Genomic DNA, 11794 nt, shown 5'->3' on the forward strand with positions numbered 1-11794 from the left:
AAGCTCTTCTATGTGGCACCTGAAGGCTCATGCCATGCTCCTCAAACCACCAGGCTAACTCCCCACAGTAGCCTTCAGTCCATGGTTCGTGGGCCTGCTACTAGGAATGCCCCTTGTCCCTCTGCCCATCTAAATGCCACCCCAGCTCAGGGTCCACGCCAGAGCCCTCCCTGACTATTGGCACCACAGCATACACCGTATGCGCCTGTCCATGTGCTTCTCACCTGTGGTTTCCCCTGTGCCTGGCAGTGGGCAGGGCACAGAGGCATCTAGTCAATACCAAGTAGAGAGGTGTGAGGAGGAGAGAGGGAGGAGAGACATGGAATCAAAAAACGCAGCCTACTACTTCCATCTTCAGTGACTCCACCCACATTCCCTACCCCCCGCCACCTCGAGCTCCGGTCCCTGTTCCCTGTCCTTTCCTGCTCCCAGGCTAAGCCCTATGACTGGGGTGCCCTTCAAGACTGACATCCTTTAGGACATCTTCCCTCTTCTCCCAGGCTCTCCACTGCGCTATGTCTTGTGACACGGACCCCTTTCAACGTGCAACCTAGTGGTCACCCCAATGGGTTCTGGAGTCAGACATGCCTAAATTGGAACCCTGGCTCCCTCATGCTCTAGCCATGACCTTAGGCAGGCTGCTTAACTTCTGAATCCCTTTCCTCATTTGTAAAGTGGAGGTCACACTACCTACGCCCACCAGGCAGCTTTGAGGGTTACAGATGCATAGAAAGGCCTTAGCAGAGTACCTGACACGTGGCAGGCATAAATCCATTTCTGCTCACGACTGTAAGTGCATGTTCCCTGTCCACAACCGCCTGTTCATGTGGTCCTAGGGCACATGTCCCCACAGCACAGCTTAGCACCCCGATTTCCCACCTAAGCAGCTCCAACCTCAGGCTTCCCAGGAGGAGAGTCTAGAGGTTTCAGGGCCTGACTGAGGGGCTCCAGGACCTCTGCTTCAACCGGACTAGTTTCTCGTTTTTTCGTTTTGGATGTTGGGGTTCCACGTAAGATGGTCCATGACAAAGGGGCCCTGCTGCTAAGGCAAAGTTTGAAAGTGTCTGGGTCGGAAGGTAGCTGGGCCCTCAGTGAGTCCTGCAGGAGGTGAGGAGGACACGTGGCGGAAAAGGGACACAGGTGTGATGAATGAACCGTTTCAGAGACCAGGAGCTGTGGTGGCCCAGGGGTGAAGGCCGCATTCACTGCTTTATAGTCAGAATGCGTTACAGAGGCTGCAGGGAGAGGGGCAAGGCCACATCTCAGGAAGGAAGGGGCTCCCCGTCTCCAGTATTCGTTGGGCCCAGCCACTTCCCTCGCCAGACTCAAAGTCCCCGAGGGGAGCCCTCCAGGCGGACAAGGGCAGGCAGCAGATGGGACAGTGAGGGGAGAATGTGTTCTTGGGGTACAGAATCCTTGACCGCAGGCTCCAAATGCCCCGGACCAGCCACCAGGAAGCTGTGCATGCCTATAGCTCGGGCCCCCTTGTAATCACAGTGGTAACTGTCCCCAACATGGGCTGCCACCGCCGGTTCCACCTGAGCAAGTCGCAAGGCCTCATGGAAGATTCGGGAGTCCGGCTTGGGCCAGCCAACAGCCTCGGAGGTCAGCACAAAGTCAAAGTGTTCCCGCAGGCCAAGACCCACCAGGATATCCTCCAGTCGCCGGTCGAAGTTGGAGACCACTGCCAGCCTCAGACCTCGTTTCCGGCACCCCCTCAGGGTGGCCTCGGCACCCTCTAACACCTGCCAGGTTCCGGGGCTGCTGAAGTCCTCATACAGCTGCTCAGCGATGGGGACTACTGCCTGGGCATCCCGAACACCTGCGAGGTGGAAGGTCTGTAGGACCACACCCAGCCACCAACGGCGGGAGGTGAGGCCGTGGCTCAGGCCATAGTTGGGGAAGCTGTGGCTCTGAGCCTTGTACGCCTGCCCGAAGGCTTCACCCAGGGCCGCGGCCTCCACCTCCAGCCCATGGGCCCGGGCCTTGGTGGCGTATTCCTCCCCCACCGGGCGGCGGAGCCTGACCAGTGTGTCCTTCACATCCCACGTCAGCAGTCGGATCTGTAGCCAGCGCGCCATGATCTGCAGGAGGGGGCCAGGTCCACCCCAGCTCTGCCCCACGTGAAGGAACACCGAGCTGGACAAGACCACCCCTCCACACCCTAAAGGTCTTCTCTTTCCAGGCCTGGTGGGTCCGATTTGCTGGCACTTGGGTAATGTCTTCACAGCAGAAGATCCTGAAATGAGACGGCATGGCAAGTGAGGTGGCAGTGCAGGCCTTGGGATCAGAGACAGGGTGGGTTAAAATTCTGGCGCTGCCCACTCCCTGTGCGACCCTAGGAATGTCATGCACCTCATGCATGAGAGAAGCACAAGGACGCAACCTCACAAGACTGTTGGACTGAATGAGATTGCCTGTTTGTCCCACAACAAATTTCTGAGCATCTATTATGTGCTAGATGCCTGGGAACAGGGCAGATTTCCAGCTTTCGTGGCTTTACAGGCCACGAGAATAGGGGATACAGATATGAGACAGAAAACTACACAAACACCTAAACACAAGGAAGACAGCATGTACCGTGAGGATATAAATCCAGAGACCCCATCTAGTCCTTGTCGTCAGGGAACTTCCTAAGCAAGTGAACTTTCAGTGGAGATCTGAAGAATGACTATGCGGGGAATGAAGGTGGTTTAGTGTTCCTGGCACTGCAAACAGCCAGTGCAAAGGTCCTGAGGCAGGGCAAGGAGTCTGGTGCTTTGGGTAGACAGGGGCTGCTCAAGCAGGGCCTTGTGTGTCAAAGTAGGAAAAAATAATAATTAGGATTGCTATTACTATTGCTAGCAATGCCAAAGACAGGGTTCTGGCGGATCATCTGACCATGTGAAACCCTTGACTGTCTGTCAGGGAAGACTGAGCCAGAAAGGGGCAAACACTTGCCTAAGATGATTCAGTGGCACAGCTAGGACTAGAACGCAAACTTCCAGACTCTCTGTCCAGTGCTCCCTTTCTCTGCATCATGCTTAGACATATTTGGATTAAAAAAGACATCCGACTTGGTGAACCTGTACAGCGCAGGACAGAGCTGCCTGGTGCTACCTGTCTCTAAGCCCCTCTGAGCCCAGCGTCATCTTTACTGGAGGTGATAACATCTGCCTGAGTAAAAAGCCCAGGAAACGATTACTCACCCAGTGCACAGCAAATGCCCCAGCCTGTTGTCCAGAGGTTGGATGCAGCTTCTCTCCCCAGAGTCGATTCCAGACAAGCCCAGGCTTCCAGCTGAAACCTGGGGGGCCAAAGTTCAGAGTGCAGCCAAAGTGTTGCTGAGGGGCGGACTTGGCTGGTGAATCTGGGCAACAAGCCGTAGAGGAAGTATGTCAAGGAAATAAATTCTATCTGGAAGGTAGGCAGACCCATCCAAAGACCTTCTCACTCTGCAAATGGGTAACTGGAGGCCCAGAGAGGGGCAGAATTCACCCAAAGTCACGCAGGGAGTCACGGGCACAGCTACGACTAGAATTAAGGGCTCTGGCCCCCGACCCACAGCGTTTTCCATTTCTGGAAGCCAGAGCTGGGGATCCGGGCTGCAAGCCTGAACTGCTCACCCTGCCTCCCCACCTCCAGGGCTCGGTGGCGGCAAAGTCCAGAGCGCCCGCCCTCAGAGCTGCCCTAAGCTGGGTGACCCGGGGCGGAAGGGGCTGGACTCCTGGGGACTTTCTAGGCTCCAGCGAGCTCCGAAGGCTCGGCGCCATGCCAGAGGCCCAGGACCCACCTGCCTCGCAGGAAAGCCGGTCACGTGGGAAGCCTCAGCCGCACGCAGGCTCGGGGAGACGCGCAGACGCCTGGCAGCCCCCCAGAGCCGCAGACCCGCCCCTCGCTCGTGGGATCCCAAGGGCCACGCACTCCACGGAGGGCTCCTCTCCAGATCGCAGCCCTCTAGCGTCTCGGCTCCTGCCCACTCCGCTCCGCCCCCCGCTGCTCCTCTCCGGCCTCTCCGCCTCGCTCCGCCCCCACTGCTCCTCTTCGCCCCGCCCCCCGCTGCTCCGCCCCGCCCCCTCCCGCCACACCGGCACCTCCCTGGACCCCGCGCCCTCGGTCACCCGCCGTCACCGCGATCCTAGGCGTCCCTTCCGTCACCCTCTCCGCGTCTTGTAAGACCCCACTCTCCCAGTTCCCCTCCCAAGCCCTTCTGCCCCCTACTCCGCGTCTAGCCTTTGCCTGGTACCCTCTCCCCGCCATGCCCTCCGGGTACTCCCTCTTCCCACTTTCTTTTTTTTTTTTTTAAAGATTGGCACCTGAGCTAACAACTGTTGCCAATCTTCTTCTTCCTTTTTTTTTCTTTCTGCTTTTTCTCCCCAAATCCTCCCAATATATAGTTGTATATTTTAGTTGTGGGTCCTTCTAGATGTAGTACGTGGAACACCACCTGAACGTGGCCTGATGAGTGGTGCCATGTCCGTGCCCAGGATCCGAACTAGAGAAACCCTGGGTAGCATAGAGGAGCGTGCAAACTTAACCACTCCGCCACCCAGCCAGCCTCCCCTGGCCCACTTTCTGAGCTCTCCCCTTTCCCCTCTCTCTCCTCCAGGCCCCTCCACTTCCCTTGGATCCAGATACCCCTGGGAGGTGCCCAGGCTGACTTGGGAAGAGGGTGATTTGGGTCCCTCCCTGGCGTGCTGAGTGCTATGTGGACTTGGACAAGACGCTGCCCCTCTCTGGTCTGAGTCCCCAGTCGGTACCAGGAAGGAAGTGCCTTCAGTTGGACACCTGTCTAACTCAAGACAATTTGCTAAGGGCAGAGTCCTCTGCAGTAAACTAGCTGCTTTTTTCCCTTTTGGTGAAAAAAAAAAAGCCATCAGTCTCATCTCAAAAATGTTTAAAAATACAAAGTGTGCAAAGTAAAAAGCTTAAAGCCCAGCCTCATTCACTAACTACTTACTGAGCATCTGTCTGCTCTGTGTCTGACCTGTCGTTCACTGAGGATAGTAGGAAACAAGAGGGGCTTCCTGTCTTCATGGGACATGGGAGGGCCAGACAAAAATCAAGGAAATAAACAAGATTTCAGACAGTGATAAGTGCTGGAGGCAATAAAACAAAATGGTCCCATGAACAGTGGCAGGGGGCCTCTGAATGAGATGGTTAGGGCAGGAGCAAAGATCTGAATGGCACCCAGGTGCAGATTAAGGGACAAGTACTCCAGGCGAGGAATTAGCAAGTGCTATGGCGCTAGGGCCCCAGCCTGTTTACTGAGCAAGGGCAAAGGCCGTGGGGCAGGGAGGAAGGGAGGGCGTCCCACCCCTACTCACTCCCCAGGGGTCGCTGCCGCTTTGGTTATTAAGCTAGCAGACGTTTTTCTAGGAACACACAAACATGCATAAAATTTTTTCTTCCTTCCCTCCACCCCTCTCTTTTTTTTTTTTTTTAGCAAAACTTCCTCCTGTATTCCAAGGCTGGTCTGTTCACTTCAGAACTGCCTCACTCGCTGGGTTCGGGCCTGGGAGGAAGTACAAAGTGCAGAGTCACAGCCCTTGAGACCGAAAGCGAGAGCCTGGCTCCAGGGGCTCATTAGGAAAAACTCGTTATGTGTCACAAGCATGATCCTAGAAGTGGGAGTTGCGGGGGCGGGGGGGGGATCAGAATTGGCCACCCAAAACGTGGGCCTCAGTCTCCAATATGCAACATGGGGGCATTGGCCAAAATAACTTCCAACTGAAGTCCGGATGAGTTTTAATTTCCAAGATAATTAACTTTGCCCATCAAACCTCGGTTTCTCCATATGTAAATAGACCACGTCTACATCAGGATCAAAGCAGGTCACACAGAAGAGCTCTTTGAGAAGTAGATGATGATTCTTTTCAGATGAGGAAATTGAGTCTCCTGAGAGCTTAAGGGTTTGGTTTGAGGTCACATAACTGTTTCAACCCAGGGCACTCACTCCACAAGGGGAGCATTTCCATTATGATCTATATGAATGCACCCCCTGGAGTTGTGGCCCTGATTTAACTGTCCTCTAGGTTTTGCCTTTCTCTTTCTCTGAGGAACTTTTTCAGCAGAGAAAAAGGAGCCTTTTGTCACAGGAAAGCCAATGAGAGGTCCCTGCTCTTCTGGAACAAGCTTCTTTTTGACTTGCCAGTTCAAAAATGGGTACACTTAATAGGTACAGTTTCCTCTCTAAGTCAGATGACAGAAATCCTCAGAGGGTTTCACCCCTTGATCTGCCCAGTGTGTCCTGGCCTGGTGATTGCTCCTGGAGACACCTGCCATGTCACTCTACTGGACGTTGGCTCAAGTCATTTCTCTTTGAGAAACCAAGTTTCTTACGTGAGGGCTTCTTCCTTGACAGTCTCATACTACAGCACTAAGTAACTGCAGGCTGGGCCCACCAGACATACATCTCTCTCTCTTTACTTTTAAATTTTCACTTATTTATCTTTTAAGTTAATTTTTACAAAATATACATAGGGAAAAATGCAAAGAAGTGTACATGTCCTTGACTTTTTACAAAGTGAACATATCCATGCAACTAGCACCCAGACCAAGAAAAAAACATTTCCAGAACCCTGGAACCCCTTTTCCTTCCAATCACTTATTCCCACTGTATGGGAATGCTTATGTTCAGCTTGAGTAGATAGGGCCTGTTTTCTGAAGTGGTTGATAATGTAATGGTTCAGTAATGTCTGAGCGTTCCAACTGCTCCACATTCTCAGCTGTTAGCATTGTCTATCTTTAAAAGTTTTAGGCATTCTGATGGATGTATGGTGGTATTGCATTGTGCTTTTGATTTGATTTCTCCATTGATTAATAAAGATAACACCTTTTCATATATGTATTGGCCAAGTTTTCATTTACTTTTATTTACATAAATAACACGTGAATATATCCTTGTTAGATGTAATACAGGAATATAAAAATGCATGTGAAGCTAAGGTAATACATAAAGAGTTAAAGTTCCTCTAAGTCCAACCTGTCACCCTAACACCATCACAATCCCTTCCCCAGTTCTGAGCACTGGGCGTGAAGTTAGGAGACCTGAATCCCAGCCTTGGTCTGCCACTGGCTTGTGTGAATTTGGAGAAGTCTCCTCTTTGGGTCTGTCTCCCATCTATAAAATTAGAGCGTTTAACTAGATGCTCTCTAAGGACCTCTTTACTTTGATATTCTGACCATTGTTTCTGTGATTACAAGAACACCACGTGGTGGGGATGGCCATTTGCCCCAATATTCATTCTCTCCATCTTCCGTAGTAATTGAACCTGAGTTTTAGCTGAGCACATGGCTGCCCCACTAGACTTTATTTTCCAGCCTGCCTTACACAACTAGGTGTGGCCATATGACTAAGTACAGACAAGGGCATGGGGACAGAAGTGACATGTGCAACTTTCTGCTTGCGCCCTTATAAAGAAGGGTCATGCCCTCCACTGGCCTTTCTCCTCTTCCTGTTAGCTGAAAAGAGGAGCTGATGGTGGGAACTGGACCTGCCGTCTTTGATCATGAGATAGAAGCCAAGAGGTGTTGAAGATGACAGAACAAGGCAGGAGCCATGAGCCCCAACACCATGTGGCTGACATAGCCCTGGACTGCTCGGAGAGAAAGAGGTTTCCATCTTAAGCTATCATTATTTTGGCTTTTGTCATATCCACTGGACTTGAATCCTAATGCAGAGTGACTGGAAAATGACTTTAAATTGGGTGTCAGACTGGGTTGCTTTGAGGACGTGATACTTAAGCCAAGATCTTAGCAAATAAAAATAAATAAATTAATTAAATAAATTAAAAGCCGTCCAGATTTTGGGAAAAGCATTCCAGGCGAAGGGAAGCGCTGGTGCAAAAGCTCTGAGACCCCACCAGCCCTCAGCGTGATGAGGCAGACCTTGCCAATCACGGCACCACGTCTTCCATGCCATTGTTTACAAAGAGGCTGGTCATGTAACCTCAGCGGGGCCAATCAGAGACGTCCAGAGATTTCTTATGTGAATGATGGGACAAAAAGGATCTCTCTCTGGGACTGTCAGTCTTAAGGACCATCTAAACATCATGTTGCTGTCAAGCGGCAAAAGTCCATCTTAGAATAAAGCCAAGCTGCGGCAAACATAGATAAGAGCTGGGAAGGGACAGAGTCCTCCATGGGAACCTTTGACCCTAGACCCAACCACATCTGACCTTACCACGATGCAGTTATGAAAACCAATCGTTTCCCTTTTTGCCGTCGACTGGGGTTTCTGGCACTTGCAACCAAGAGTACCCAGAACAATACGGAGTATGGGTGTTGCAAGTCACAGGCCCTAATATGTGGAATTGGCAGAGTCCATGTTGGGTATGGAGCAGGTGAGGATTCCTCCTTCCCTAGTGGGGAAATTGGCAGTAAAGTGGCTGGTTAAAATGCCTGTTGTTTTTTGGGATCCTCAACCATATGCCCACTGAGGTCGTAGTTTTAGGGATCCTAGTAAAGCAAAAAGTGAGGATGGTGGAATGTGTTGGCTATCTGTTGTGGCCTACAGGGAGGTCCCATAAGAAACAGACAAGCTCCAGTCCAAGCTGGCACATCTGAGAGGGAAATAAGAAAACCAAGTCTTGTTAAGAGAGGCCCTTAATGCTTACCAATGGGATGTGACATCTAGAAGTCTCAGAATAGTATGCCTTGTTGATCATGAAATCTGAGTTCTCTGCCCAAGAATAAAATTACTACTAGGCAAGAGCAAGGCACACTGCAGGAGATGGGGACTGCAGAGGAGCCAGAGGTCCCAAGACCACCCAAACCACTCCTGCTGCCTGCCTGGCCATTATCGCCTCTGTAGACAAAACACTGGGGTGGGGGTGGGGGCCTGGAGAAGACACCAGGCTGGCACGCAGGTGACAAATCCTGACTCCAGAGGATGCCACCCACATCGACTGCGATGCCTGAAGACAACTCAGCCCCTTGGTTATCCCCATTACTGGAGCTAATAATAGCATCGTTAGACTCATCATTTTGCTACTGTTCATTACGAGGTGGTATGGCACAGTGGTTAGGGGTACTGGCACAGAGGCCTTGGAGTTGGGCTATATGGGTTCCAATCCCAGCTGTGCTGTTTTCCAGTGACTGGAAATCTAGATCCAGTTCTGCCACAAACTTGTTGTTGCCTTGGGTGAGTCATATAAACTCTCTAGATATAGCTTCCTCATTGTGCACCCAAGCTAAATTTAGGACTCCCCCTCCACCCTGACCCTCTTCCAAGCTTCCCCATCTCAGTAAATGGCTTATCAGCCACCCAGGAACTCAAGCCAAGATCGTCCTTCACATCTAATCTACCTCCTAAATCCACCCCTCTCTCCACCCGCAGTGTCCCCAACTCCAGCCCAGGCCACATTTCTCACCTGCCCTTTGCCAGTCTTATTAAAATGCTTTCAAAAGATGCAAATCAGAGTGAGTCATTCCCCTGTTTAAAAGCCTTCAAATGGCTTCCCTGTCTCCCGAAATAAAGCCTCAAAAGGCTAACATGGCCTTTGCCCCCGCAGGGTTTGGCCTCGGTTTCTCTCCACTCAGTTCAGGTCACCTCTTCCTCCCTCCTTCCCTGTGCACCAGCCACACCAGCCATGTGTTCTTCCGGCTCATGCTAGCCCCAGGGCCTCTGCACTGCTCTTCCCTCTGCCTGGAATGCTGTTCCCCAGACACGTCATAGCTTGGTTGCTTAGATCCTCCAGGTCTAGGCTTAAACGTCAGTCCCTCAGGGAAGCATTTTCTGATCCTCAAACCAGATCAGGTCCCGGTGACCTCCTTCACAGCACATCACTGGTCACGAGGGATGTCTGCCGCCTGGTTCTCCTCAGGGAGACGCATCCTCATTCCACTCGATGTTTACCACTTTCCCACCCCCCCGCCAGGGGAGCGGGCAGGTCTGGACACAGAGTTGTTTGCTTCTTGTGGACTGTTTGCGTCACCAACGAACTGCCCTCAGGAACTCAAAGGAGGTTTTGGAAGCACTTAACTGTTTCTCCAAATTGCTTTTTTAGGTATGTTGGGATGCAATCACCAACCACCCTGAACCGGTCCAAACCCCACCACAAAAGGGACACCTGTGCAGAGGGCCCAGAAGTGCCCAAGAGATGACCTTTACTTTATTTTAACGAGAAGATCTCTGCCCCAGGAGCAGCTTAGGCCTTATTATCATAACACGCAATGTATGTGGAAGCATGTTTTCCAGCTGAGCCTGCGCAAGCAAATACCCACCTCTCCCTTTTGAATATTCACTCCCCATCCGAAATAAAAGGCGCCTGCTGTCTCTTGCTTGGGGACCCACGGCTTTGGAAATAATTCCCCATGGGCTCCTGGTTTGCTGCAAATAAACGTGACTTCGTGTGACAACTACTTCTGGTGAAGGCTTTGATTTCAACTCACCAAGAAGCGGACCAGCTTTGGTTCTGTAACATTTGTACCTAAAGGACAGTGTCTGTCTCCCATCTCTCTGTGCCTAGAAGAGAGCCAAGCCCATTTGCTTGGCAATGATGAATGTGAGATGGCCTTGAAAAAGCTGCCCTTGCAGACTAACCAGAAAGCAGTTCAGGGGCCAGGAGACAGGAAGCCAAGAAGCTAAGATGGCAAAAGGTCTTGGTCTGGTCAAAGCCCGAGGCCCATCAATGGCTGCTCCCCAATTAGTGCTTCAGGCCCCCAGGTGGTAGATCCAGGCTCAAGCTCCTTGGAAGGTGAAGCTTTGCAACTCTTCAGGCCCTGACTTCAGCGGACCATCTCTCAAAAGGCTGAGCTCGCATCTTCAGTTAAGTCGGCGACAGTGCTAGGAAAGACTACCAGGAGTCAGAGAGGACTGTCTGACTGTAGGAGCCGCCAGGAGTTCATAATTCTAAATTTTGAAAGGGGCTGTATTACTCTCAGGTCCAAACTGAACTTGCTTTTTGGCCCTAAAGTTGGGATTTTTTGTCACTTTGCAGATGGGTAGGTGGACCTGCAAAGTGACTCCTCCTTAAATGGGCCTTAACTTTCACTTGGGGAAAACATCATGTCGTGTCAGTCTCAGAAGAACGAATTGAAACCACTCACCCAGTCGATCCAGCCAGAAACCCGCGAAGGCATCCTTGTTTCCTCCCCTCCCCTTGCCCTCACCTCCCACAGATTTAAAGCTTTGGCAAAATCTGTTAATTCCGCCTCCAAAATGTGTGCTGAACACATTTGCATCCTTGTCTCTCCACTGCCACCACCCTGGTCCAGGCCACTGTCATTACTCACCGGGGTCTGCAATAGCCCCTCAACCAGACTGTCTCTTGGGACCCTCCATTTTTGCATAGCAGCAGAATGTGGGAAATTGGTTTTCCCACACATAACTCTGGTTAAGATCCTTCAGACGGCTTTGTGTCAGACACAAAATAAAACCCAAGGTCCTACAAGGTGTAGGATCTCCCCTTGTAGCCTCCAGTCCTGTCGCCCACTTTCCTCTTCCTCACCCTGCTCCCAGCAGCCCTGCCAACCCCCTCCCACCGCAGGATCTTTGCACACTTTGGGTCATTCTCGTGGCTTCTGGCGTGCTTCCCTCTGCTTCCCGTAAGGACCTGCCCTAGTCCCTCAACCTCAGGGAGGGCTTCTCGACCACCCTCTCTCGAGAGGCCCCTTGTCTGTTATTCTCTGTCAGATCCTCTCTTTCCTTCAAAGCATTTATTACAGTTTGCAACTGCTTTATTTGTCTGTTTTCTTGTTGTCTATCTCCCCCATTCTCCTTGTATAGATTCCACACAGAGAAACAAGCTGAGGTCTGTCCTGCTAGACGCCCAGTACCCAGCACCATGCCTGGGCGAGGAGCCAACATTCT

General features: G+C 51.6%; 1 protein-coding gene across 5 annotated transcripts; it reads right to left on the minus strand.

Moving 5' to 3' along the window:
- Nucleotides 1-1174: 1174 nt before the first annotated feature.
- On the minus strand, nt 1175-4022 carry HDHD3 (haloacid dehalogenase like hydrolase domain containing 3). 5 transcript variants are annotated; one of them, XM_070595096.1, is made up of 4 exons: nt 3773-4022; nt 3189-3349; nt 2581-2789; nt 1175-2239 (listed from the first exon to the last, which is right to left on the minus strand). In XM_070595096.1, the coding sequence occupies exons 3-4, from the start codon at nt 2606-2608 to the stop codon at nt 1326-1328; spliced, it is 942 nt and encodes a 313-aa protein (XP_070451197.1). In that variant the 5' UTR covers nt 2609-2789; nt 3189-3349; nt 3773-4022; the 3' UTR covers nt 1175-1325. The 5 variants fall into 5 exon arrangements, with proteins under 5 accessions (XP_070451197.1, XP_070451198.1, XP_070451200.1 ...); XM_070595097.1 differs by having other exon boundaries at nt 3189-3286; nt 3773-4009; XM_070595099.1 differs by lacking the exon at nt 2581-2789 and having other exon boundaries at nt 3189-3286.
- Between the last annotated feature and the right edge of the window lie 7772 nt (nt 4023-11794).

This window comes from Equus przewalskii, chromosome 26 (genome assembly GCF_037783145.1).
Source record: "Equus przewalskii isolate Varuska chromosome 26, EquPr2, whole genome shotgun sequence".
In the NCBI taxonomy this organism is placed as follows: Eukaryota; Metazoa; Chordata; class Mammalia; order Perissodactyla; family Equidae; genus Equus; species Equus przewalskii.